Source organism: Lampetra planeri, chromosome 53, assembly GCF_965212315.1.
Source record: "Lampetra planeri chromosome 53, kcLamPlan1.2.h2, whole genome shotgun sequence".
NCBI lineage: Eukaryota > Metazoa > Chordata > Hyperoartia > Petromyzontiformes > Petromyzontidae > Lampetra > Lampetra planeri.
In genome coordinates this window covers 3,187,366-3,210,497 of record NC_136159.1, presented here as the reverse complement: position 1 = coordinate 3,210,497, position 23,132 = coordinate 3,187,366, and the positions used below count along the sequence as shown (strand labels likewise).

Below are 23,132 nucleotides of genomic sequence, written 5' to 3'. Positions count from 1 at the left end.
CGAGAGGCCTTGAACTTACCCACTGCTCCCCGGCTTCAATGAGAACTGCAAAAGCCACTAGCACCCTCCCCCCCCCACCACCACCACCAAGCGAGGGAGAGCGGCAGTCGGCGATAAAGCGCAAAATTCGTGTGTCCCGGCATTTGTGTGCTCCCTCGGTCAACTCCCGGGATCATTCGTGGTCGCCTTCCACGCGGCGTGCGTTCCTCGACGCATCTCGCCGTCGAGCAATGCACGGTTTGGTGGTGGGGGGGGGGCGGTCACGTGCACGCCCACGCAGAGTTGTCCCTCGTGTGTTGGAACGTACGAGTTGCAGAGAGAGTATGAAGACAACTGGAAGAGGTCTTACCCCTTTCTGGCAATACAGCTGTTGTGTTCGGATGTTCGAACACCAAGCAGAAAACTTTCAGCGAGAAATCGTGTCTTGCGTTAACCACACACAGCACTTGGGGTGAGCGTGTATAAAAAAATAACTTGCTCTGATAATATATGGAATTGTCTTTGAAACTGATTGGTCTACACCAGAGACTGCCTTTTTTAGGGCCAAGTCTCACTGGTGTCGGACCAGAGAACGCCAAAAGGTCCCATGTTGCAGAGAGAGTGTTTGTGTGTGTGTGGGGTAGTGTAGCGGTCAAGCGCCCTGCAGCTACGAAACCCGGCGACCCGAGTTCGATTCCCGCTCACGGCCAACACCAGTGATGTATATCTGAACCGGTCCTGGGCCTACCTTAGGTCGACTCGACCTCAAATGAGTACCTGGTGCAGTGCATAAAAACATTGCCGCTAGGGAGAGAAGGGTGGCCAGGCGTGGCGCTGGCCACCCACCACCTCGTGTGCCGTGCCGGCTTTCAAAGGGCCTCGCTAACAGCACTTGCCCCAAAAGTGTGTCAATGCTATATGGGAGTATCTTTGTCTTTGGTGTTGGGAAGCCTTGTGCGAGTGTGTTTGTGAGTTAGTGTCTTTGTGCAGCACAGCAACCTTTCAAGTAGATTTGGTTGGTTGGCACTGTGGGTCAGCGCTCGCCACTCAGCCCATGCTCCTTCCAGGGTGGCTAAATTGGATGACCACTTTGTGGAATATCCATTCGATAGACTGGCCTCTGCCAATGGTAATGTGGAATTTCTACCACTGGCTCATGGGGCCACTCATGGTGATGAGCGCCGATCCAGGTCTCAGAATCTGAATCTTTATTCATATTGTAGGAATCCGATGACATATAAAGTTCTTTTGCACAGATGTCCAGTAGATCTGTACGTGCACAAGCAAAGTTTTGCCAGCCTCCGGACCGCCCGAGCCCTGCACGATGTCCATTGCATTGTAACAGTTACGTCTACAGAACACGTTCACGAACGTTGCCTCGAGCATGGTTGGCTGCGTACGGTGCGAAAGAAGTTCAACACACAACAACCGCCATTCGCCACTAAGTGGTGGTGACGTCACCACGACGCTTGTGCCAGGCTACGTGCACGTCGAGGCCATGTAAAGTGTCGAACGCCCGCTGGCAGGAGGTCACGGGGCAGACCCAGCAGATGCCACTGGTCGACTGACTGAGATGACCGAGATGACTGGCTGATGCACCACCTGTGCCCCCTACTGTGCTTGCTGTGCTTTAGCCACCCGGCGCTCCGCTCGTTGTTGTGAGCGTCGCTCCTCCCACCTCCGTTGTTGTTGGAGGGCCACTGCCTCCAACTGCCCAGTAGAGTCCTTCACGAGCCTCCTCCACAGAGGCCGATCTTGACACCGCTGGTATCAATCTTTGGCAAGTCCACTCAGCTCAACATACATACTTACTTACACGCACACACGTACGTGAGTAGGTAGGGGCAGTGAGCCCCAATTACCCTCCCTTTCCCCTGCCGTGTGCGCAACTGACCTCTGGGCTTGTCGTCCGAGGAATATCTGCCCACTCCCTTCCCCTCCCCCATCGCTCGTTCTTTATACTGGGCACTTGTTCAATGTAATAACAAACAAACAAACAAAAAAACCACTACGCCTGCAGTAGATATTGCGTGTGAGTCCGCATGTGTGAGTGTGTTTCCTCCAATACCCCGATGTATTCGTCTGCCAGAATAATTTTTTTGGGTGGTGGTGGGGAGGGAAGAGAGGGGGAAAAAAAATCCCTTAGCAGTATTTTCAAGTTAAAACGTGTTGCCACCCAAGCTTGTGTCTCAAAGGAAATTCAAGTTTCCCCCCATTCAGCCGCGGTTGTGGATGGATGTTGAAGGAATCTTGTACTGTGGCCGTGTTCCACAATGGACATTTATTACGACGTTGGCCACACTGCACGTGCGGCTGTAATTGTGTTCGCGCACGTGAGACCCTCCCCTACGTGCAACTCTGCCTGTATGGGCAAGTGCGCGCGTGTGTGTTTATGACTCTGTGTGTGTGTATATATGACTCTGTGTGTGTGTGTATATATGACTCTGTGTGTATGTATTTATGACTATGTGTGTATATATTTGACTCTGTGTGTATGTATTTATGACTATGTGTGTATATATGACTCTGTGCGTATGTATTTGACTCTGTGTGTGTATATATGACTCTTTGTGTGTCTATAGATGACTCCGTGTGTGTGTGTATATTTGACTGTGTGTGTATATATATGACTCTGTGTGTGTGCAGATGCAGATTTTTATCTGTGCTTGCGTGTGTATGCATGTGTGCGGCGCAGAGGGGAGTGGTGGTGTAGCGGTTAGTGCAATGCGGTTTGAACCCGGTAACCCCGAGTTCAATTCCTGCACGCGGAACCGGTCCTGGGCTTCCCCTAGGTCGATTCAGTCTTGAATGAGTAGGTCGTGTGTCGCATGAGCTAAAGGGGGTGGCGTGGTGTTGGCCACACCACCTTCTCTCGCGTGTTGTGCCATCCTTCATAGGTGCCCTCTAATAGCACTTGCCCTTGCGGCCTGGGGAGGCCACCCATAGCATCTTTGTCTTTGTGTATTTTTTTCAAACTGCTCCACCATCGCAGCAAACTTGAGTTCCATCCCCCCCCCTCTACCGGCAATGCATTACTTACACGTGGTGTCGTATACCGTGTCTGGACCTGTCCTGGGTCTCGCCCAAGTTGACCCAACCTTAAAAAAGTAAACATCCAACGATGTACAACATCATTGTCATCATCATCACGGTACCATCTTCATGCGCGAGTGCGCATGGGGCTGATGCTGCTGCTGCAGCTGCACGAAGGACCGCTCGTGGATCTGAATAAACCCTCCCGCACAATGCCAGTTTAAGTTCGTGCGGAGTCTGTAGCATATGTTGTTATAAAGGGGCCAAAAATTAAAAAAAACACGTAAATATTAAAACACAATTTTTTTACTTACATGGTAAAGTAATTGTATTTTTCCATTCGCTACACAGCCAGAGAATACGACAAATCGCTAACCTCAAACACCCAGTCGTTCGTAAAAGTTGAAGGCGGTATAGTACTATAGTAATAGAGCAAGTGCAGAATCACTGAACCGAAATTGATGGCTTGAAAGCATTTAGCGCGGGGACCTCGAAGGTGCGGGGCCCGTAGCACGTGTCGCTACTTTTGCCACTCGGGATAATCCGGCACCGCTCCCGCCTCGTGTTGTCACTCCACCCTGTTCGTAAGCGTCGAGGTCACGGCAGCAACGGCAGCAACGGCTGCTATCTTCTTGGTTCTTTCGGTAAAGTCACGTAGAAGGGAAGTAATAAAATAATAAAAATAAAACATAATAAAACAATTCTCACGACGTTTCGGCCACAACGCAAGCAACCGTCCTCAGCGTCTGAATTCAGACGCTGTCGCCTCGACAGACCTGGTTTTCACCTGAGGACGGCTGCTTGCGTTGTGGCCGAAACGTCGTGAGAATTGTTTTATTATGTTTTATTTTTATTATTTTATTACTTCCCTTCTACGTTACCGAAAGAACCAAGAAGATGAATCCCTGCAGTCACGAAAGCTTTAAATCGAAACGGCTGCTATCTTTTGGCAGCTTTAAAAAAAAAAAAATTCTCCCCTTGTTTACGTGACCTCCAACCCACCCAGCCGACCATGCCCTTCCGACGGTCGTGCGCGAAGCTTGTCACCTCTGTTTGGCGCCGGGAGAGACGTCTCGATGCTGTTGCAGGTCGGGGCGGTGCACCCGACCGACGCCTCGCCCTTCGTTGTTTAACTTTCGGTGAATTCGTCATGCGCAATGGCTCGGTTGGCCTCCAGGTTTTCCCGTTACCACCCGCGGCGGCTAGAAACCTTTCAATTATCCGCCGCTATTCCGTGACTTTAACCCAAAACGGGCGTTTTTTGTTGTTGTTGTTGTTGAAGAATGGCTTCCAATTATCCGCAATTTTTTTTTTCGTAGATAATCAGCGTCCGGTGGGCAAATTACTCCAATCATCCCGGGGGTGACAGACAACCCTGCAGATAATATGGGTGGTAAAAATAAGATTTTTCCAGCGGCAGGCATCGGGTTTTTTCTTTAATACAATTAAACCCGTTTTCGGGGAATTAAAACCTGGTTTAATGAATACGAAACTCTGATCCAAGGCTTAGGCTGCTTCCTCGTCGGTGCTGCTATCGTACTCGGGGCTATCGGGCACGGGGTAGTCGTAGAATGCGGCGGGCAGGTTGGTCTTGATGAACACGAGCTTCTCCTCCACAATCGTGGGCACCGCCAGTGAGTTCCTTAGCTTGGAATGGATGAAGCCCATCGTTGAGAAGTTGGCAAAGTGCGGTTCTGCAATTAAAACCAATTAAACCGGATTTCTCCCAATCTCAGATGATCGGGTTTATTATAAAAAGACAATCAAACCCGATTGTAAAAAACTCGATCCGCGAAACTGCTCCTGCCTCGCCACCCCCCCCCGTATGACGACGGATCAGAGGGTTTCTCCTGCAATTGAATAAAACTAATGGCGAGGGAATGCGATGCCGGGAGAAGCCCTCTCCAGCACGCCCCAGAGAGGCCGCTTTGACGTTACCCATCCAGCGGTCCCTGCCGAGAGAGAGAGGCTTGGCTATGAACGAGACAGGCGGCAGCAGCAGCAGCAATGCGCGAGCATCTGCTTAAATTTATGTTCCGTTGAATCTTAATGTGAAACACATCCACACACTCACTTCATTTCCCCCACGTCTCGAACGCCATCACCGCCCCCCTCTCCCCCAGAACATCTTTTCTCTCAAACCTTTTGAAATCCCCCCATCAGCCCGAAGCAGTGCGGGAAAAAATATTCCAGCCTTGGTCTCATACATGGCCTCTCCCGTTGACTTAAAATGCAGTCATTATCCCCCCCCCCTCCACCATTCTAATCTCATGCAAAACTGAGCCTTAGAAGAAGAAGCAGCAGCAGCATCATCACCACGAAAAACGGAATATCTTCGTTTACAAACACGAGCCGGACTGGGCAGAGGCGGCTCTGCTGCTGTGGATGTGGCACTGCCCCCCCCCCACTGCCCCCCCCCCACTGCCCCCCCCCCACTGCCCCCCCCCCCCCCCACTGCCCCCCCCCCCCACTGCCCCCCCCCCACTGCCCCCCCCCCCACTGCCCCCCCCCACTGCCCCCCCCCCCACCGCCTCCTCTACCGATCCCCGCCGCCCATGCGTCACACCCAGCGAGGGGTGGCACAACGTGGTTTTTTTGTCGGGATAATGTCAGTTTATTTTATATATTATTATATATTGATTCTTATCTCTCTCTCTCTGCCGCGTCTTTGTCAGCAAAACTGTAAATACTGCATATTTAATGAGCACGAGAGAAATATGTTTAAAAAATGAATTAGATTTTAATCAAAACACTGATGAATTTATGTTAATTCGTATTCAATTATTTTCTTCGCGTGCGTAATTTGCCCACGAGAAGCAGTTGCTTGCGAGCTGTGGGTGCAACGGTTGTTAGCGCTACTGCTGCTTCGATCCCCGGGCAACCCAAGTTCGATTCCCGCTCGCGCGACACCAACTACAGGTGACGAATATTTGAAGCGGTCCTGGGCAACCCCTAGGTCAACGCAGCCTTAAAGAGAGTACCTGTTGCGGTGCGTGAACATCAACAGGTAACAAAGGCAACCGGGGTTGGTGTTGACCACTCACCAGAGGTGTGGACTCGAGTCATGTGACTTGGACTCGAGTCAGACTCGAGTCATGAATTTGATGACTTGCGACTTGACTTGGACTTGCATAACAATGACTTTGTCCCACCTCTGAGATGTGGACTCGAGTCATGTGACTTGGACTCGAGTCAGACTCGAGTCATGAATTTGATGACTTGCGACTCGACTTGGACTTGCATAACAATGACTTTGTCCCACCTCTGAGATGTGGACTCGAGTCATGTGACTTGGACTCGAGTCAGACTCGAGTCATGAATTTGATGACTTGCGACTCGACTTGGACTTGCATAACAATGACTTTGTCCCACCTCTGAGATGTGGACTCGAGTCATGTGACTTGGACTCGAGTCAGACTCGAGTCATGAATTTGATGACTTGCGACTCGACTTGGACTTGCATAACAATGACTTTGTCCCACCTATGAGATGTGGACTCGAGTCATGTGACTTGGACTCGAGTCAGACTCGAGTCATGAATTTGATGACTTGCGACTCGACTTGGACTTGCATAACAATGACTTTGTCCCACCTCTGAGATGTGGACTCGAGTCATGTGACTTGGACTCGAGTCAGACTCGAGTCATGAATTTGATGACTTGCGACTCGACTTGGACTTGCATAACAATGACTTTGTCCCACCTCTGCCACTCACCCCTCTTTTGTGTGCCGTACATAACACACATTGTGATAAATCCATTGTGCGTATAAAGGTTTGCTTTTATAGACACGTTATAATATAATGCAGCTGTTTGAGAAAGAGAGAGAAAAAAAAAACTTTAATAAAAACTTTCACCCGTAAAAATGATGCAAGTAAAGCACTGGGCCTGAAGGAAGATTACTTTATAATAAAATCGTCTCTTGAAAGAAAAAAAAACCTCCCCACAATATATACGATCAAGCAATAAAACAGAAACATTCCAAAAAACAAACGTCGCCAGGCAAACCATCCGACGCAGTGCCATGAGGCCGTTCAATAACACCGCTCCAAAAGTCACCAAACACACACACACTCAAAAAACGAATCATTGCCGCTCCGAAAAGAAAATCCAATAAAACGCAATATATATAACGCCTTGTATCATATGTAGAAAATATTACCTCTTCTCAACGACAAAGGAAACACACCCAAACCATTTTTAAGCATTTTGATTGTTCTACAACGCACAAAAGACCCCCCCCCCCCGTGTTTTTATCCTTAACATAGGCTGCTTTTGCAGGGCAGGTGCTGTTAGCGAGCACCTATGAGCGGTTGGTGTGGCCAGTTTGATGTTATCAAACGTTCACCAAAGTGACTTCTTCATTGCACACGTATTTACTTTGCCCAATGAGTTCGGCGTGGACCCACCGGTTCATTCCACCCCCTCCCCCCCCTCCTTGTCCATGCTATTAAAGGCCTGTAATTAGATGCAGGTGTGCAGGAAGTCTCATTACTGCAGAAGTTTGACAAGACCTGAGCATGACTTTCACGGCCCCTTTTTGTGTGCGTGTGTAGGCAGCCATGTTCTTCTCTCCCTTCATTGCCTCCCCCTTCAACTCTCCCACCACCACCCCCCTCCCGTGAAGCCTGTAACAGACTGTTGGGGTAAGTGCTGTTAGTGAGTAGTGCCTATGAAAGCCGGCGCGGCACACGGGGTGGTGGGTGGCCAATACGCACGCCCGGCCGCCTTTGTCTCCCCAGTGGCGATGTTCGCGCACCGCACCAGGTACTCATTTGAGGCTGAGTCGACCTAGGGGGAGGCCCCATGACCGGTTCAGATAATCGTCACATGGTGTTGGTGGCCGTGAGCGTGAATTGAACCCGGCTCGATGGGCTTGTGGTGCAGCGCTTTAACCCGCTAGGCTGTCGCTCCCCAGACCACCACCACCTCCATCCTGACTCAAACTCTAATGCCCCCACCACCACCCCACCGCCACCCCACCGCCACCACCACCACCACCACCCCCGCCACCACCACCACCACCCCACCACCTCTCCCCGCCCGTACTGGCTACATTAACTGGTTAGGAGTTCTCTGGAAACTTGGCAGGCTCGGCCAAAATGAAAAATTCAAACGTCGGTCTCGGGGAAAAAAGTAGCCTACTTAGATCGCGCTATTCATCTTTGCCAGACGAGGTGTTTTGATCGGATGCTGGTTTTTGCTGCTGAAAATAAGAATTTGTCTTTTTTTTAATATCGTGGTCAATATATACTGCCACTGGTTTTTTTACATTTTTTCTTATTCTGTCTCCAGCTCTATCGCGGTTAACGCTATCAGCGGCCGCAGAGCCGCAGAGCCGACTGGGCATTGTGGAATCTCAAAGCCCTTCCCTTTTCTTTTACTGCTGCCCCCCCCCCCAGTCTCAACTTGTATCGAGATGGGAGAAGCTAAGGGCGTTCTTCTCTGTCCGTGCCTCAACGTAGTTCCAATCACACGTCTCTCCGTGCGTCGTCTTTGCGCGACTTCTCAGTTTAACCTCTGTGCGGTTCCGCTCACGACGGCGCCTCTCGTCCCCGAATCTCCGAGCGAATGAAAATTACCGAGCGCCAGAAACCATTGTGGACATTTTCCCCACGTGAAACTCGTCCAGCGCACACAGTTCCTTTTATAATTTCAAGAAGGGTGGAAACAAGCGGATGGTTATTGAGAGCGATGTGAGTGTGCCGCTTACGAAAACCTGTCTGGTGTGTGTTGCTGGAATGCAGCTCATGAACAATCATTGTAATTATACGAACACTTAAAATTGTGGTAACGATAAACAGTGGTGGCGGTGGTGGTGCTGTTGTTGCTGGCCCGTTGGGAGCCATAAGCAGAATTTGTACCCTTTCAACGGTATACACTCCTAGTAAGCTGACAGAAGAGAGAGAGTGATAAAGTGCGATAAGAGCGATGTAGCATTTTTTTTAATGCAGCAGATGAGATAAGAGAGGTACTGACACGGTAGCTATGAGAGGTATGAATATGATTGTTACGTGGGGTAGATTTGTTAGATTTTGAAATGTGAGCTATTTTCATGATTCCCTTGAGCTGCATGGGCAACCCGAAGCTTTGGTTGGCTTGCTCACGCTTCGAGCCACCACTGATGAAACAACAGCTCCCATAACGTCAGCCTAGTTTATTGTGATTCACCCCGCAGTGTCCCAAAAGTTTGGTGCAGGCAACTGCGGCAGAATGTCGTGGGTTCGATCCCGACCGTGACGCCTGCTGTATATTTGGAGTTTTCGTGTTTCTTTCTACCCGTGGATTTCCCCCCCTCCACATTTGGAATAGACGTGCGTTTAGAGTAGTGTAGGGCTGCTATAAATGTCCACGTGATATGCCACTTAGTTGAGCCATCATTTGTGGCCAGGTCGCTTCTTAAAAAGAGCTATACAGCTAAGTGGGCCTTAACTAATAAAATAGTTTCATAGTTAAATCTTGACTTAATGCTTTCGTAACTGCAGGAATTGGGTCTTTCTGTAAAGTCCGCCTGCTGTATTGTTTCACCTGAAGACGATTGCTTGTGTTGCGATCGAAACGTCGTGATTTTTTAATATTATTTTTCTATCTACGTGACTTTACCGAAAGACCCAAAACGTATTTCATAGTTTAGTTTAGAATGCTCTACCACTGGGCCAACCCTAGAGCATCAGCCTTTCATAGATTCCTGCCCAGAGAAACTGCATCCTTTGTGGGCCAGGTACTAGGCCACAGTGGGTGGTGAGAGGCAGTTGGTGTGAATATCTTTGGTTTGGAGGTGAGGAGTAAAGGGATAGGAGTTTGCATGACTTTGACTGCACTATGATGTTATCTGCGGTGGTGGGATGTTCATTCCATCGCCTGGCACGCAGGAGGTAAAAAAAAAGGAATTGATAATTGTTTTTTTACCCTTCTATCTGGCAACATAACTCTGATAATGCACATTATCAGAGTTATGTCTTTTGTTTGCATTATGACTGCAGGTATTGCGGTCTATGCAAACATGACTCCTTGTAAAAAGGTGTCAGTTTTGTTGCCAGATAGAAGGGTAAAAAAACAATTATCATATTTTTACTGGCAAATGAGGTTCCCATAGTGTAAAAAAGGAATTGTTTAGTTTAATTGCCAGGCTATTGTTATACCTTCTAAATAAACAGGCTCTCTAGCAGGGGATACATTTCAGTGCACGTGATGCATTTCAAATTCTCGCCTTGAAAGGGGGAGATTTAAAAAAAAAATTGCCAAGCAGGACAGATGTCGTCGCGTCCTTGCATGTCTCATTTGCTCGCCACAGATCGAGTATAAACAAAGGAACAGATTCCAAAGGAAACAAATATATTCTGGCGTGTGAACAGCTAAATGAGAAAACCATTGTGAATTCACTTGAGCAGCAAACTTGCTTAGCATGGCATTGTCAATTTCCAGCGGCGGATTTAATAAAGCAGCTGACTTTAATTTGCCGAAAATATGTACGATGTTTTGATTATGTTTTTTTATGATCATTCTTGCGCAGGTAATCAAGAGACAGGGTGAATGGTTTTGCGAAAGAGACGTTTCCGAAAATGTGTTCAGACGCCCGCGAAGATTGGTGACACGCACAGGCAGCAAGGGATGCGCGGGGAGATTAGTTATTGCAAAAATAGTTTTTTTCTTAAATAAAAACCTGTCAAGCCATTCATTAAACGAGTTATGCACTTTGCGATGCTATGAACGGTAAATATGAATGGAATGGTACTTTACTGTGTCCTTACCTTTTTAAAGTGGGCGTCGCATTCCCACATCAGAGCCTTCGCTGTCATGAAGAGATTACGATGATTGAAATCTGAATGTTAAATCTGAAAAAGCGGTGTAAGAAAATGCAAGATCGTAATTTTTCAGCCCTCTCCCAATCCCCGACTGAATAAAGATCTGTCCGCGCCATGTCCTTACAGGAGGGTTGTTTGACCAGACTTCAGGTTGGTGCGGAATGCAGCTCCTGACCAATCGGCAGGAGCGGTGGAGCCCAGGTCCGGTTCAGATACCACTTGCCAATGATGTTAGCCGTGACCGTGAATTGGACTCTGTCCGGAAACGCATCCCCATATATGCAACTTCTCCAGGAACGAATCTTGAGCGTTCAGCGAGGTCTGCCTGTACCTGTGTACGCAGAAATTCACAGACACATACACGGACCACTGACACTTGCCAACACGCGCACACGCATGAACCAACATACACAAAGACAGATCCCCCGTTATAGCCTTCACAGATTGTTGGGGAAAGTGCTGTTAGCGAGCACCTATGAGGGCTGGTACGGCACAAGAGGAGGCGGGTGGCGATGTTTACACATAGCACCAGTTGCTCATGTAAGGCTGAGTTGACCGGGGGGGGGAATATTTCTCACTGATGTTGGTGGCGCGTGAGCGGGAATCGAACTTGGGTCACTGGGTTCATAGGTCGGCGAGCTAACCGCTGCGCCACCGCTCCTCCAGGCTACATCGGCCTCTGAGCACCAGCGATGCCCCCCCCCGCCCGCCAGCCTACCCTCTCACCCCTTACCAGACCCAAAGGGAACTCCCAGAGCCACCACCATCTCAGCGGCTCATCGCTAAGAAAACACACTTGCATGTGAATTACACTTTGGTTGGCTCCCACCGGGCCATGTAGACTGAGCTGGGTACAGAGCTGCAGCAGCAGCAGCAGCTACACCGTTACACGGTGGCGCGAACCTTCAAGTAGCGATGTCATCGTCCGCCCAATCTCCCTTCTTTCTTTCCTTCTTAGTCGTCTTATGTTTCTCGGCTCTCTCCTCCCTTCATCTCCCTCTCTCTCCTCCCTCCGCTCTGCTTCTCTTTCCTGTCTAGGGTCACAACTCGGGGCTTGCTTTGAAGCCGATCACGCGTTCGTACCCGTTGACCCAATCCCCCTGAAAATGTCAAAATAATATTACTTTTATTACATTCGTGCTAATAGCTTCCCACAACGCTGTAAATTTATTTCATAGTTTTAAGGGACCTAATCCAATGTATGGCCACTAACAAACACATGAAAACCCTTGCTACTAAGCGAAAAAAAGAATAAAAAAATTGAGAAATGGCACCGAAACGAAAAGCACAAACAAAAGTCATCAGCAACAAACAAGTCATTAACAACAAATAAGATTCGTCCTAAATGGGACGACTCCGCTACCCAGGGGGGTCACGCGACTATAGATGTAGAATGATCCGGGCCAGCCGTGGAAATTCCACGTTCCTACGACAGGGCCCAGTATATCCACAGGACAACCACTACCCCCCCCCCCCCCGCTTGCTTATTTTTCCCGCATAGAATATCATCGTAGAGCGGCGAATTGAGGCCGCGTCTTCCACGTGGCGCGCACGATCCCACCACGTGATCATGCCCCCCCCCCCGCCGCCACGTGAGACAAAGAGGGGGGGGGGGGGCGCCGCGTCATAACGAAGACGCTCCCCGCTTGCTCGCGGCGACCTCATTGACCGCGGTGAATATGCTTCACATTTACATAATTGCCCTCGTTAGCCCGCGGCGCAAATTGTTTGTAGCATCGAACGCCGCACCCCCCTCCCCTCCGCCCCCCCCTCTTTTTGTTGCAAGGCCCCGCTGTAATGGGGCTTATCTGGCCCGTGGCCATGTTCTGCCTGGGCCGACGCTCTGCCACGATCTCTGTGCTCCGACCGTAACGCCGAGAGCCTTTTGAGCGCGGCACTTATGCGCACTGGCACGATAGGTAGAGGCAAAGATCCCCCCGTGGAGCCTGTAACGGACTGTTGGGGCAAGTGCTGGTGGTGAGGTAGCGCATACGAAGGCCGGCACGGCACACGAGGGGGTGGGTGGCCAGCACCACGTCCGGCCGCCTTTATCTCCCCGGTGGCGATGTTTGCACACCGCACCAGGTACTCGTTTGAGGCTGAGTCGATCTCAGGGGCGCCCAGGACAGGTTCCGTTCATCGTCACCGGTGTTGGCCGTGTGCGCGAATCGAGCTCGTGTCGCCGGGGTTTGTGGTGCAGCTCGCTAACCGCTACACCAAACGCGCGTGTTTAGTGTAGCGGTTAGCACGCGCACACACACACGTGCGCGTGAGGTTTGATTGAAAAGTCCCATTGCCGAACATAGAACACAATGAGTGGCCTTGGCTAGGCTTTGTCACTTCCCTGTATGGTCCCTTTGACGTGCAGCAGTGCACTTGATCCATCATCATGAGCGTCAGCATCATCATTAATGTTCCAAGGCTTTAGTCCCGACCTGATATAACTCTTTGTTTGTCCCCTCGACCGCTGAGAGCTCACAGCTTCGCGTTTTTTCTTTGTCCTCAGTCAGAACGATGGTCCAATAGGTGACTATTTAAATGTGGATGCGCCCGCAAGCCACTGGAAGCCAGCCGCCATCATCATCATCATCACCGCCTTACGACAGACAACACATACCGTGGTGCCTCTATGCCAGCGGTTCTTAGCCACTGGTATCGTCAAACAATGTATAATGTTAATACATAGGTTTGATGAAACAAAGTCGATGTACTCATGGGCCCTAACTAACACATAAATATAAAAACACAATTTTTTTACTCGCATAGAAAAGTAATTATATTTTTTCATTTGCTATACAGCCAGATAATACGACAAATCGCTAACCTTAAACCCCCAGTCGTTCGTAAAAGGCAATGTAGTACTATAGTAATACAGCAAGTGCAGAATCACTGAACCGGAATTGATAGCTTGAAATCATTTAGCGCGGGACCCTTGAAAGTGCGGGGCCCGTAGCATATGCAGCTACTGGTGTCCATGCATAATTTGTGTTTCGATGAAAACAAATCTGGCCACGTCTCGCACACCCAGAAAGGGCATTTCACACCCAAAGTTAAGAACCACTGCTCGAAACTGTCGTCGCGATAGAAGCAACAACCACAAAAAAAAGCGCTTCTTAAATTTTAATCGTCACAATTCGTCAAATATTTGTTGCTGCTAGTGCTGGTAGTCTCAGCCTAAAATGAGTACCTGGTGTGGCGTGTAAACATCGCCACTAGGGAGACAAAGGCGGGCGGGGCATGGTGCTGAACCACCCGCCCCCTCGTGTGCCGTTTAACTTCTGAACTTCTTTCGCACCACACGTAGCCAACCGTGCTAATCGTTGCGGCCTTCACAGGTGCTACTCGTCCAACAGCACTTGCCCCAGCAGTCTGTCAAGGCTATGCGGGGGATCTTTGCATTTTGTTCTGGTGCTCGTGGTGCTGGTGCTGGCGGCAGTTGTGGTGGTGGCGGTTGTGGTGGAGGTGGTTGGGGAGGGGAGGGCTCAATCAGTACAAACCAACTTTACAAACCAAGTGGTTGGCCGTCTTCTCGTCCGCCGGCTGGCCATCAACAGGCGTTGGCTGATGATGTTGGGTTGAAATGTCTCCACGCGATCCAGTCTCTGGCCACGGCCAGTCGCTTCCCGCGGTGCCACTTGTCTCCGTTGAGCTCCCCCGTGCTCTGTCCACGTGGCCAGCAATGGCGAGGCAATCGGCCTCCTCCGTCCTTGGTACTATATGCCCAAGGCCAACCGAGTCCGTGCTTCTTGTATCTTCTCCATCGGAGGCTCTTTGCCGCGTGCGTTGTTTCTCTCTCGTCGTCTCTTTCCCCTGCGGCCTTTGAATGAGGTCTCGACGTTTTCCCGGGATGCGACGGAAATTTCTCGCGAAGCTGAGTTGAATCGACGACAATTTTTCGAGATGTGCAGTTCACTCACCTCGCTCTCCCCTGTCCCCCCCCAACCCTCTACACCGCCCCCCCCCTCCCGCTATGACGCAGGTTCCAAAGGGACGACTACAGCCTGGACGTGCAGATCAACGACTACCTGGACGTGTACTGCCCGCACTACTCGGACGCACGTGCCACCCCGGAGGAGCGCACGGAGCGCTACTCGCTCTACCTGGTCAGCTACGACGGCTACCGGTCATGTGACCACGCCAGCGGCTTCATGCGCTGGAACTGCAACAAGCCGTACGGGCAGGCGGGCGCCCAGCGCTTCTCCGAGAAGTTTCTGCGCTTCACTCCCTTCTCGCTGGGGTTCGAGTTTTTCCCCGGCCAGGAGTACTACTACATCTGTGAGTGGTGGCCGTGGGCGCGGTGACGTCGATGCTGCGGTCGTTTTTTGTCGATCGGTCTGTGCCGTCGTTGTCGGCGGCAGGGGGGGAAATAGCCGCGTCGGAAGCGTCCATCGTTCTTATCGTAGTCGTCGTCGTCGTTACGATCGTCATCGTCGCATTGATTTCGTGGGTCGTCTTCACCGGGAGCAGCAGCAGCAGGGCGATTTTTTTTTGCGTCGCCGTAAATATAATTTTTTTGTTGTAAATAATAATACTTTCGTTTTATATAGCGGAATTCATGCCAACAGCAACCGACAACGTTATACGTTAATTATATACAAGGTCCAAATCCCATATACGTGGTTGGCTACGTACGGCGCGAAAGAATCCCAACGCACACGTACACAGCAAGCAAATGAAAACCTTGCTACCAAGCAAAATAAATAATGAATTAACGAATTAATAAATGTTCAGAGTTATCGTAATAATGCTCCGATTGGGAACTTAGAAAGCCATCATCATCAATGCAGCAGCAGCAGCAGCAGTGGCATCATTACTTCTGTCATTGTTATTCGCGCCGAAAATTCCATTACTAAAATGAGCAGCATCGGCAGCATCCCTGTCCCTGTCAAATTCATTCAGCGTCACTGTCACAATCATCATTGTTGTTATCATTTCTCCCGTCAGGAAATCAACGTATCATCCTTTCCATCATCATCATCATCATCATGATTCTCATCGTCATCATCACAATGGTGGCGTTTCGATTTAAAGCTTTCGTGACTGCAGGGATTCATCTTCTTGGTTCGTTCGGTAAAGTCACGTAGAATGGAAATAATAAAATAATAAAAAATAAAACATTATAAAATAATTCTCACAGACTCTGTCTTCTCGACAGACCTGTTCTCCACCTGAGGACGGCTGCTTGCGTTGTGGCCGAAACGTCGTGAGAATAATTTTATTATGCTTTATTTTTATTATTTTATTATTTCCATTCTACGTGACTTTACCGAAAGAACCAAGAAGATGGTGGCGTTGATGATGTTGTTGTTGGCTTTGATCCTGGGCAGCTGAGTAGCCCATTGAGCCAGTTGGCCTTGGAGTCACCGGTTCGAATCCCTCCCAGCCCGAAACTTCTGTCCGGATCTACCAAAGTAAACCATGATACGGTGGTGAGATGTTAAATACCTCGCCTAGTATACAGGAGGTTTTTGAGTTCGATCCAGACCCTGACGCCTGCTGCTGTATATTTGGAGTTTGCATGTTTCTCTCTCTCTCTCTCTCCCCGTGGTCGTGTGGATTTTTCTCCAGGTCAACATGCATTTAGAGTATTTGGCTGCAATACATGTCCACGTGATAAGCCAACGTCATTGAGCTATCATTTGTGGCCAGGTCGCTTCTGAAAAAAAGCTCTGTAGCTTGGCGGGCCTTACCTGGTAACATAAAACGAGTTTAGTTATTCGTTTACATTGTCTGTTGAGAATGCGCAGTCGTTGGTGACGAATGAACCATCGTCTCGCTGCACTTTAGAATCGAGTTTGCCCCCCCCCCCCCCCCGGGAGAGGAGGGCCTCTGGGGCTCCCTCCTGCCCGCGGGTCACCCGTGCAATTGCACCGCCCCGCACGCCACTCGACAGCTTACCGCCGCTGCAGAATCATCGAATGGCTCGGCTCAGGAGGGGGTGGTGGGGGGGGGTCCCCAGGTAGGAGAGAGATTTGAAGAGGTTGCCCTTTCTCTAAATGCACTCCGCTGCGTCCGCCGCTCACTCACTCGCTCGCTCACTCGCTCACTCGCTCACTCACTCGCTCACTCACTCGCTCGCTCACTCGCTCACTCGTTCTCCGACACCCTCCGACGCCGTGTTGCCTGTCCCAGGAGCATGGCACGTAGGCTACAGCAAAGGTTAAACATCATTCCCGACTGACCCCCCCCCCCTCTCCCGCACATCTCACCAGCTCGACGCCGCATCGCTAATTAATAGCTGGAGGGCCGCCTCTCATTAAGAGCGCGTGGCAGCTTTTGGCGACATCCAGAGAGCCGTGCAAATTAGCGTCGCTCACGGCCTCGACATAAACAAATGGAAATTTCGTGGGCGGCGCGCTGGATTTGTCGACGGGTCCCGCACCCCGCCGCCTTCCCCCCCCACCTCTGTCTGTCCTCTCGAACGCGACGAGAGGGGCAAGAGGTTCAAGACGCGGAGCGTGCGGCGAGCCGAGCGTCGAGAATCACGTCCGTTTGTTTCCCCGCTCCTTGGAGGATCGCGCCGTTGTGGCGGAGAGGAGAGCATTCACACCAACTCACCCCCCCCCTCTCCTCCCCCCTCTCCTCCCCCCCCCTCCCACCCCATCCCATCCCTAAAAAACTCACGACCACACGGTGTAACGATTTGTAAGCGAACGTTCCATGCGGGGCAATTGCGCGATAATGGAAGGTCGTCGCTGTGTGTTGTTCTTATTCAGGGTGGCTGAAAAGTCAGGCACTCGTAGGGTTATAATACTTGTTTAAATAAAATCGCATGGGGTATTATTTAATTAATTGTAACAAATGTTCAAACCGATGACTCCTGTCATACATTGACGGGTGCATGCATTCTCTTTTGAAATGAGTTTAGGACTTTGCAGGTGCAGTCGTGGAACATTCGTCACTTTTATTTTGTCGTCTGAATCCTGGTCCTTGGTTTTGTAAACGACGGATTTGGGGTGACCCCCACACAAAGGAGAAGAAATAGAATAGATACCAACGTTAATAGTCGATGCAATATTAACTCAAAGTATAAACAATTAAAGTGTTTTAATGCCAGCGTTAATATAAATGCAATAACCCTCTGTGTCCCGGCTTTCTGGGGCCACTCCTATACGCGTGCCTCTTCGTATGGCGGTGATCCCATTAGAGATACCCGGACAGAATATCGCCAAGAAAACTACACTTAATTTCAAAGCCTTCGCACGCCTCCTCCGAATCTCAATGCACTCGTTACGCTTTCTTAATTTTTTCGGTAAAGTCACGTAGGTAAAAAATGAAATTAAAATTAATTTAAACACACATGTTGCGCATAAGTGTGTAGTATACTGAAATAAATCCTTTAGGGCCGACCAACTAACACACATATACAAAACACCCCCTTTGGGAAAGTCAAAATAATGATATTAAAACCCATATAGGAATTGCTTAATTAGGATTTCAGAGTCACGGCACCGATGTGCGTGTATGTCTGTTTTGGGATTCCATGATCCTTGTGCCACAAACCTTGCCACCCGTGCCATGTGTGCCACGTGTTCCACTTGATTTGTCAACTGCCGCGGAACAAGCAGGGGAACATGCACATACCTTCTATTCTGCCGAATTCCTTCTATTCTACCGAATAACAACTACTCGGGGGACAATGGAAATGATTTGTAATATATACAATCTGTCTGTCTGAATGTGTGTGCGTGTGGTTTATCGTTTGAGAGTTATGAAACATGCTGGCTGGGATAGCTGAAACAGTGTTCGAAGTAAATTTTTGTCAGTTTTACATCCGGGAATATGAACGTTGGTGCATCGTTGAACTGATCAACTGAAACAACACGAGGCTTCGTCATCTCTCAGGGCCATTATTTTTACTAACCTAATAATTAAAACAATAATAACTTGAAGATCTGTGTCAGTCCTCTACCCATGGTGTACCTCGTGTCACTGACAATTGCAGATTTTCGAAGGGCAGGAGGTTCCCGGGATCGGTTCGGATTCAGCTGGCCGCTGGCCGCTGCCTATAAAAATAAATCTTGGCCCAGAATCTTCCTGGCCTGGTGCTTGCCCTGAGCCGGCGATGACAATGTGCGCCTGTACGCTGGACTTCTTTCGCACCGTTCGTAGCCAAGCCGTGCAAGCCCGAAGACGCTTTAGCTGCCGGTGGGCGACAGATGATTGGGCTCAGTCCGACGCCCCCCACCCGTGCTTTCAAACTCCGTCTCCTTATGATTCCGAGTGCAAGCCCGTTGCCAGAGGCGGCAGTAAAGAGGCCAGATACATTTTAATTGTTTCTCATCACGTCGCTGCACGATTGTTAAGTTCGACGCTTTGTTGCGAGACCGATTGTTTGCGCGCCGCGCGCCTCGAAATTCGTTTCCGAGTGTGCGGCGCAGTGAGACCCCCCCAGCCTGTTTGCGCATGCAAAGACAAAGATCCCCCGTGTAGCCTTAACAGACTGTTAGGGCAAGTGCTGTTAGCGAGCAGCGCCTATACATTTTGGCCCCGGCGCACGAGGGGGTGGGTGGCCAACACCACGCCCGGCCGCCTTTGTCTCCCCAGTGGCGATGTTTGCACACCGCACCAGGTACTCGTTTGAGGTCGAGTCGAGTCGACACAAAAGACACGCACACACACGCACGTGCACGCATACACACGCACACGCACTCACACACGCACTCGCACACACACACCCACACTCGCGCATACACACGCGCACACACGTGCACGCATACACACATGCACACACACGTGCACGCATACACACGCGCACGCATACACACGCACACACACATGCACGCACACACACACATGCCCACACACACGCGCGCACACACGCACGCGCGCACACATGCACGCATACACACGTGCAAACACACGTGCACGCATGCACACGCACGCACGCACACACGCACATGTCCACACACGCGCGCACACACGCACACACACGCGCACACACGCACGCGCACACACACGCATACACACAGGCCCACACACATGCACACACGCACGCACACACGCACACACACACAGGCCAACACACACGCACACAAACGAACGTCCCCTCGCCCTCGCTCGCTCGCGGGCCCGGCGCGTTGGAGACGACGCGGAAACCCACGCATATTTTGTTGCTCAATTAAAGGCAATCTCCTTAAGCCGGCCGTGATCGACGTGGGAGGATTCAAGTGATCTTGAAATGTGAACGGAACGCCGGCAAGAGAAGTTATGATACATCGCCTCGTTCGATGATTTACTATTACATCCAATTCTCAACGAGTTCCCCGTGATTGCATTGCGCGAACAAAAATTAAACCAGCCATCCTTTAAATTGGCTATTCTTTTCAATCGGTCAAGGATTAAAATGTAAAAAAAAAAACCTTTAAATGAAAAAAAATATTGAAGCTTGACTAATGACGATGAGAAAGGCACATAAATGGGTTAGGTAGAAAGTAGAATGCTCAAGCAGAGGATGATTCATTTAACAAAAAGTTCCCTTTGTTGATTGTCAACACGGTCATGGCACCGGTGCAAATTAGAAAAATACTGAAGCAATGTGGGTTGTCGAGTTGCATTTTTGGCAAATTTGCTAAATTTTAAGTGCATTTTATTTAATTTAAATTGCTGTCGCATGATTAGATGTTTTCTAATTCGAGAAGGGCTGAAGTTTCTGATTCGGTAATTGTTGGATTATTTTTTTGCCCATGTATTCGTTTCGCTGCTGATTGGAAAATTTGAAAAGTTGCGGATGTGTGTGTGTACGTGTGTGTACGTGTGTGTGTGTACGTGTGTGTGTGTGTACGTGTGTGTGCGTGTGTGTGCGTGTGTACGTATGTGTGTGTACGTGTGCTCACTAACAGCACTTGCGGATGTGTGTGTGTGTACTTATGTACGTGTGTGTGTACGTGTGCTCACTAACAGCACTTGCCTCAACAGTCTGTTAAGGCTAGACGGGGGATCTTTGTCTTTGTGTACGTGTGTATGTGTGTACATGTGTGTGTAGCGGTTAGCACGCTACTCTATGAACCCGGCGACCCGGGTTCGATTCCTGCTCACGGCCAACACCAGTGTAGAATATCTGAACCGATCCTGGGCCTCCTCCCATAGGTAGACTCGGCCTCAAATGAGTACCTGGTGCGGTGTGTAAATATCGTCACTTGGAAGACAAAGGCGGCCAGGCGTGGTGCTGGCCGCCCACCCCCTCGTGTGCCGTGCCGGCCTTCATAGGTGCTCGCTAACAGCCCTTTCAACAAGTCTATGGGAGGGGGGCGGAGGTCATTGCACTGCTTGTCCACGCAGCGATAGGAGGGCAAACTCACACAGCACCAGAGCCCTTATTTGCGTGATCTATTTAGCAAACTTTCTTTTCACTCGGTTATATAGTTGCCTAACTTCATTCGCTATGCTCCGTTATAATGTAGCCAGTGGCAGAGCGTTAACATGTTAAAAAAAGCCTATAATTTTTCTCCTTTTTTTTTAGGCTCCAAACTTTTAACAAACCATGTTTTTTTTTACTGCCAGCCGACGACAGCCTTGAATCACACGCCACGTTTGGAGAATCCTTCTCACGATTCCACGTCAAAAGTGTCCTCGTTGCTCGGTCTACCTCGTCATGAAACTCCTCCCCAAACACATAACCAGCATCGACATCAGCCATGGTCAATCCACTGCTGGATGAAGGCCGCCCCCCCCCCCCCCCAACCATCGCCACCTCTCCCTGAGTACTGCGGTGTAACGATCCGCTGTGCTTACGAGCCTGGCGACCCAGGCTCGCTCACGACCAACGTTGCTGATGTACATCTGAACCGGCGCTGGGCCTCCCCCCATGTCAACTCAGCATTAAATATAAGTACCCGGTGCAGCGTGTAAAACATCAGCACTGTGGGAGACAAAGGCGATCGGGCGTGGTGCTGGCCACCCACCCCCTCGTGTGCCGTGCGGGCCTTCATAGGCGCTGCTCGCTAACAGCACTTGCCCCAACAGTCTGTTAAGGCTATACGGGGGATCCTTGTGAGTGTGTGTGTGTGGCGGTGCAGTGTGATGCAGTATGGTACGGTGTCGTGCGGTGCGGTGCAGTGCGGTGCAGTCACGCGTGTCTTTCCGCCCACCCCCCTCTCCGTGGCGCTGGCGCTGCTGATGGCGAGTGGCAGGGTTGCGTGCGAGCGAGCGAGCGCGCCGGGTTTCACGGCACCTCTGCATTATTCATTCATCCGAGGCAGCCGCGTGTAATTCCGTCTGACAAAAGCGCACGCACGTTGCGCTTGTGCGAGTGTGAACGCACGCGGCTTGGCGAGGGCAGGGGATGGGGGGGGAGCTGGCGAGGTGGTGGGGCGGGGGAGGTCCGGGGGAGCGGGCTGGGATGGAAATAAAATGTTTTTGTTTAAAATAAATCCGGACCAAGATTTCTGTTATAAATATATGACAAAAAATACACTTCTTTTTTTTTTAAAGGAGGCTTTGGTTGGCTGCGTGAGCCAAAGGCTGTGCTCGTGTCGGAGCAACGAGCCGACACCGCTGAGACCCAGCGCTTGGATCTCGAGCTCGCCGCACGCGCATTGCGACCGCGCGGGGGGTCTCCGTGCCCGTGTAGCGAGGTTCAGGCATCCCGTCCCCTTGTCGCGCACATCGCGTCGTTCGAAAAGTAACAAAAGCTGACCCGTCTCACCGAAGGCCACTGCCCGATGCGGTGGCAATCGTGCGTCCGTACGTCGGCCCGCTTTGGGAGGCAGCCTTTGGCTGGGGTCGGCTCTTGTCCGCCGGGCTTTCGACGCGGCACGGAGATGCAGGAGAAGCGAGTGGGGCTCTAGCCGGCACGTCAGTATGGATTTGGCATTGATGTCCCCCCCGCCCCCCACCCCCAGCAAGTGCGGTTTTGCCCGCGGTCCGTGGCATTTGATAGGAGGCCGGGCGGAGGATGGTGCCTGTGTTGAAACGCCTTCCCATTTGGGTTGTGTCTGTTGGAGGGCAGGACAGCGTGAGGAGGTTCCCAGCAGGTTATCTGCGCTGTGGAATTTGAGCGGTGTGGCTTGTAGCAACGTGCTTGGGTTTTCCTGCGGACACCGTCGGTTTCCTGCGACGTGCAGACGCAACGGCGAAACCGACCGTGGTGAGCAGGGAAGCGAGACCCTCCTGGAACCTCCCTTTTATGGACCCGGGAATGGCTTTGTTGGTTCCTGTCACGGACTTTGGATCGCGACGCAATCGCCACCGGAATGAAATGGTGCACGGGGTAAGTTCACGACCACGGGAGAGCCTCGGGGCCATTTCGCTCTCCCCTATAGAAGCAGTGGGGCAGTGCCCACATCGCCATTGTTTGACCATGAGCCAGCAGCGA

The 23,132-nt window shown here is 50.6% G+C and overlaps 1 protein-coding gene across 4 annotated transcripts in view; it reads left to right on the top strand.

The window, feature by feature from the left end:
• Positions 1 to 23,132, top strand: part of LOC144734912 (ephrin-A5-like) — a 188,112-nt gene that overhangs the window by 134,066 nt on the left and 30,914 nt on the right. For 2 of the 4 annotated variants that reach the window (XM_078617360.1, XM_078617357.1), the window contains exons 1-2: positions 8,440 to 8,707; positions 14,796 to 15,091. In XM_078617360.1, the coding sequence (XP_078473486.1) occupies positions 8,583 to 8,707; positions 14,796 to 15,091 (421 nt within the window). In that variant the 5' untranslated portion in view covers positions 8,440 to 8,582. Of the gene's footprint in view, positions 1 to 8,439; positions 8,708 to 14,795; positions 15,092 to 23,132 lie in introns of those variants that run through there. The other 2 variants (XM_078617358.1, XM_078617361.1) reach the window with 1 other exon arrangement.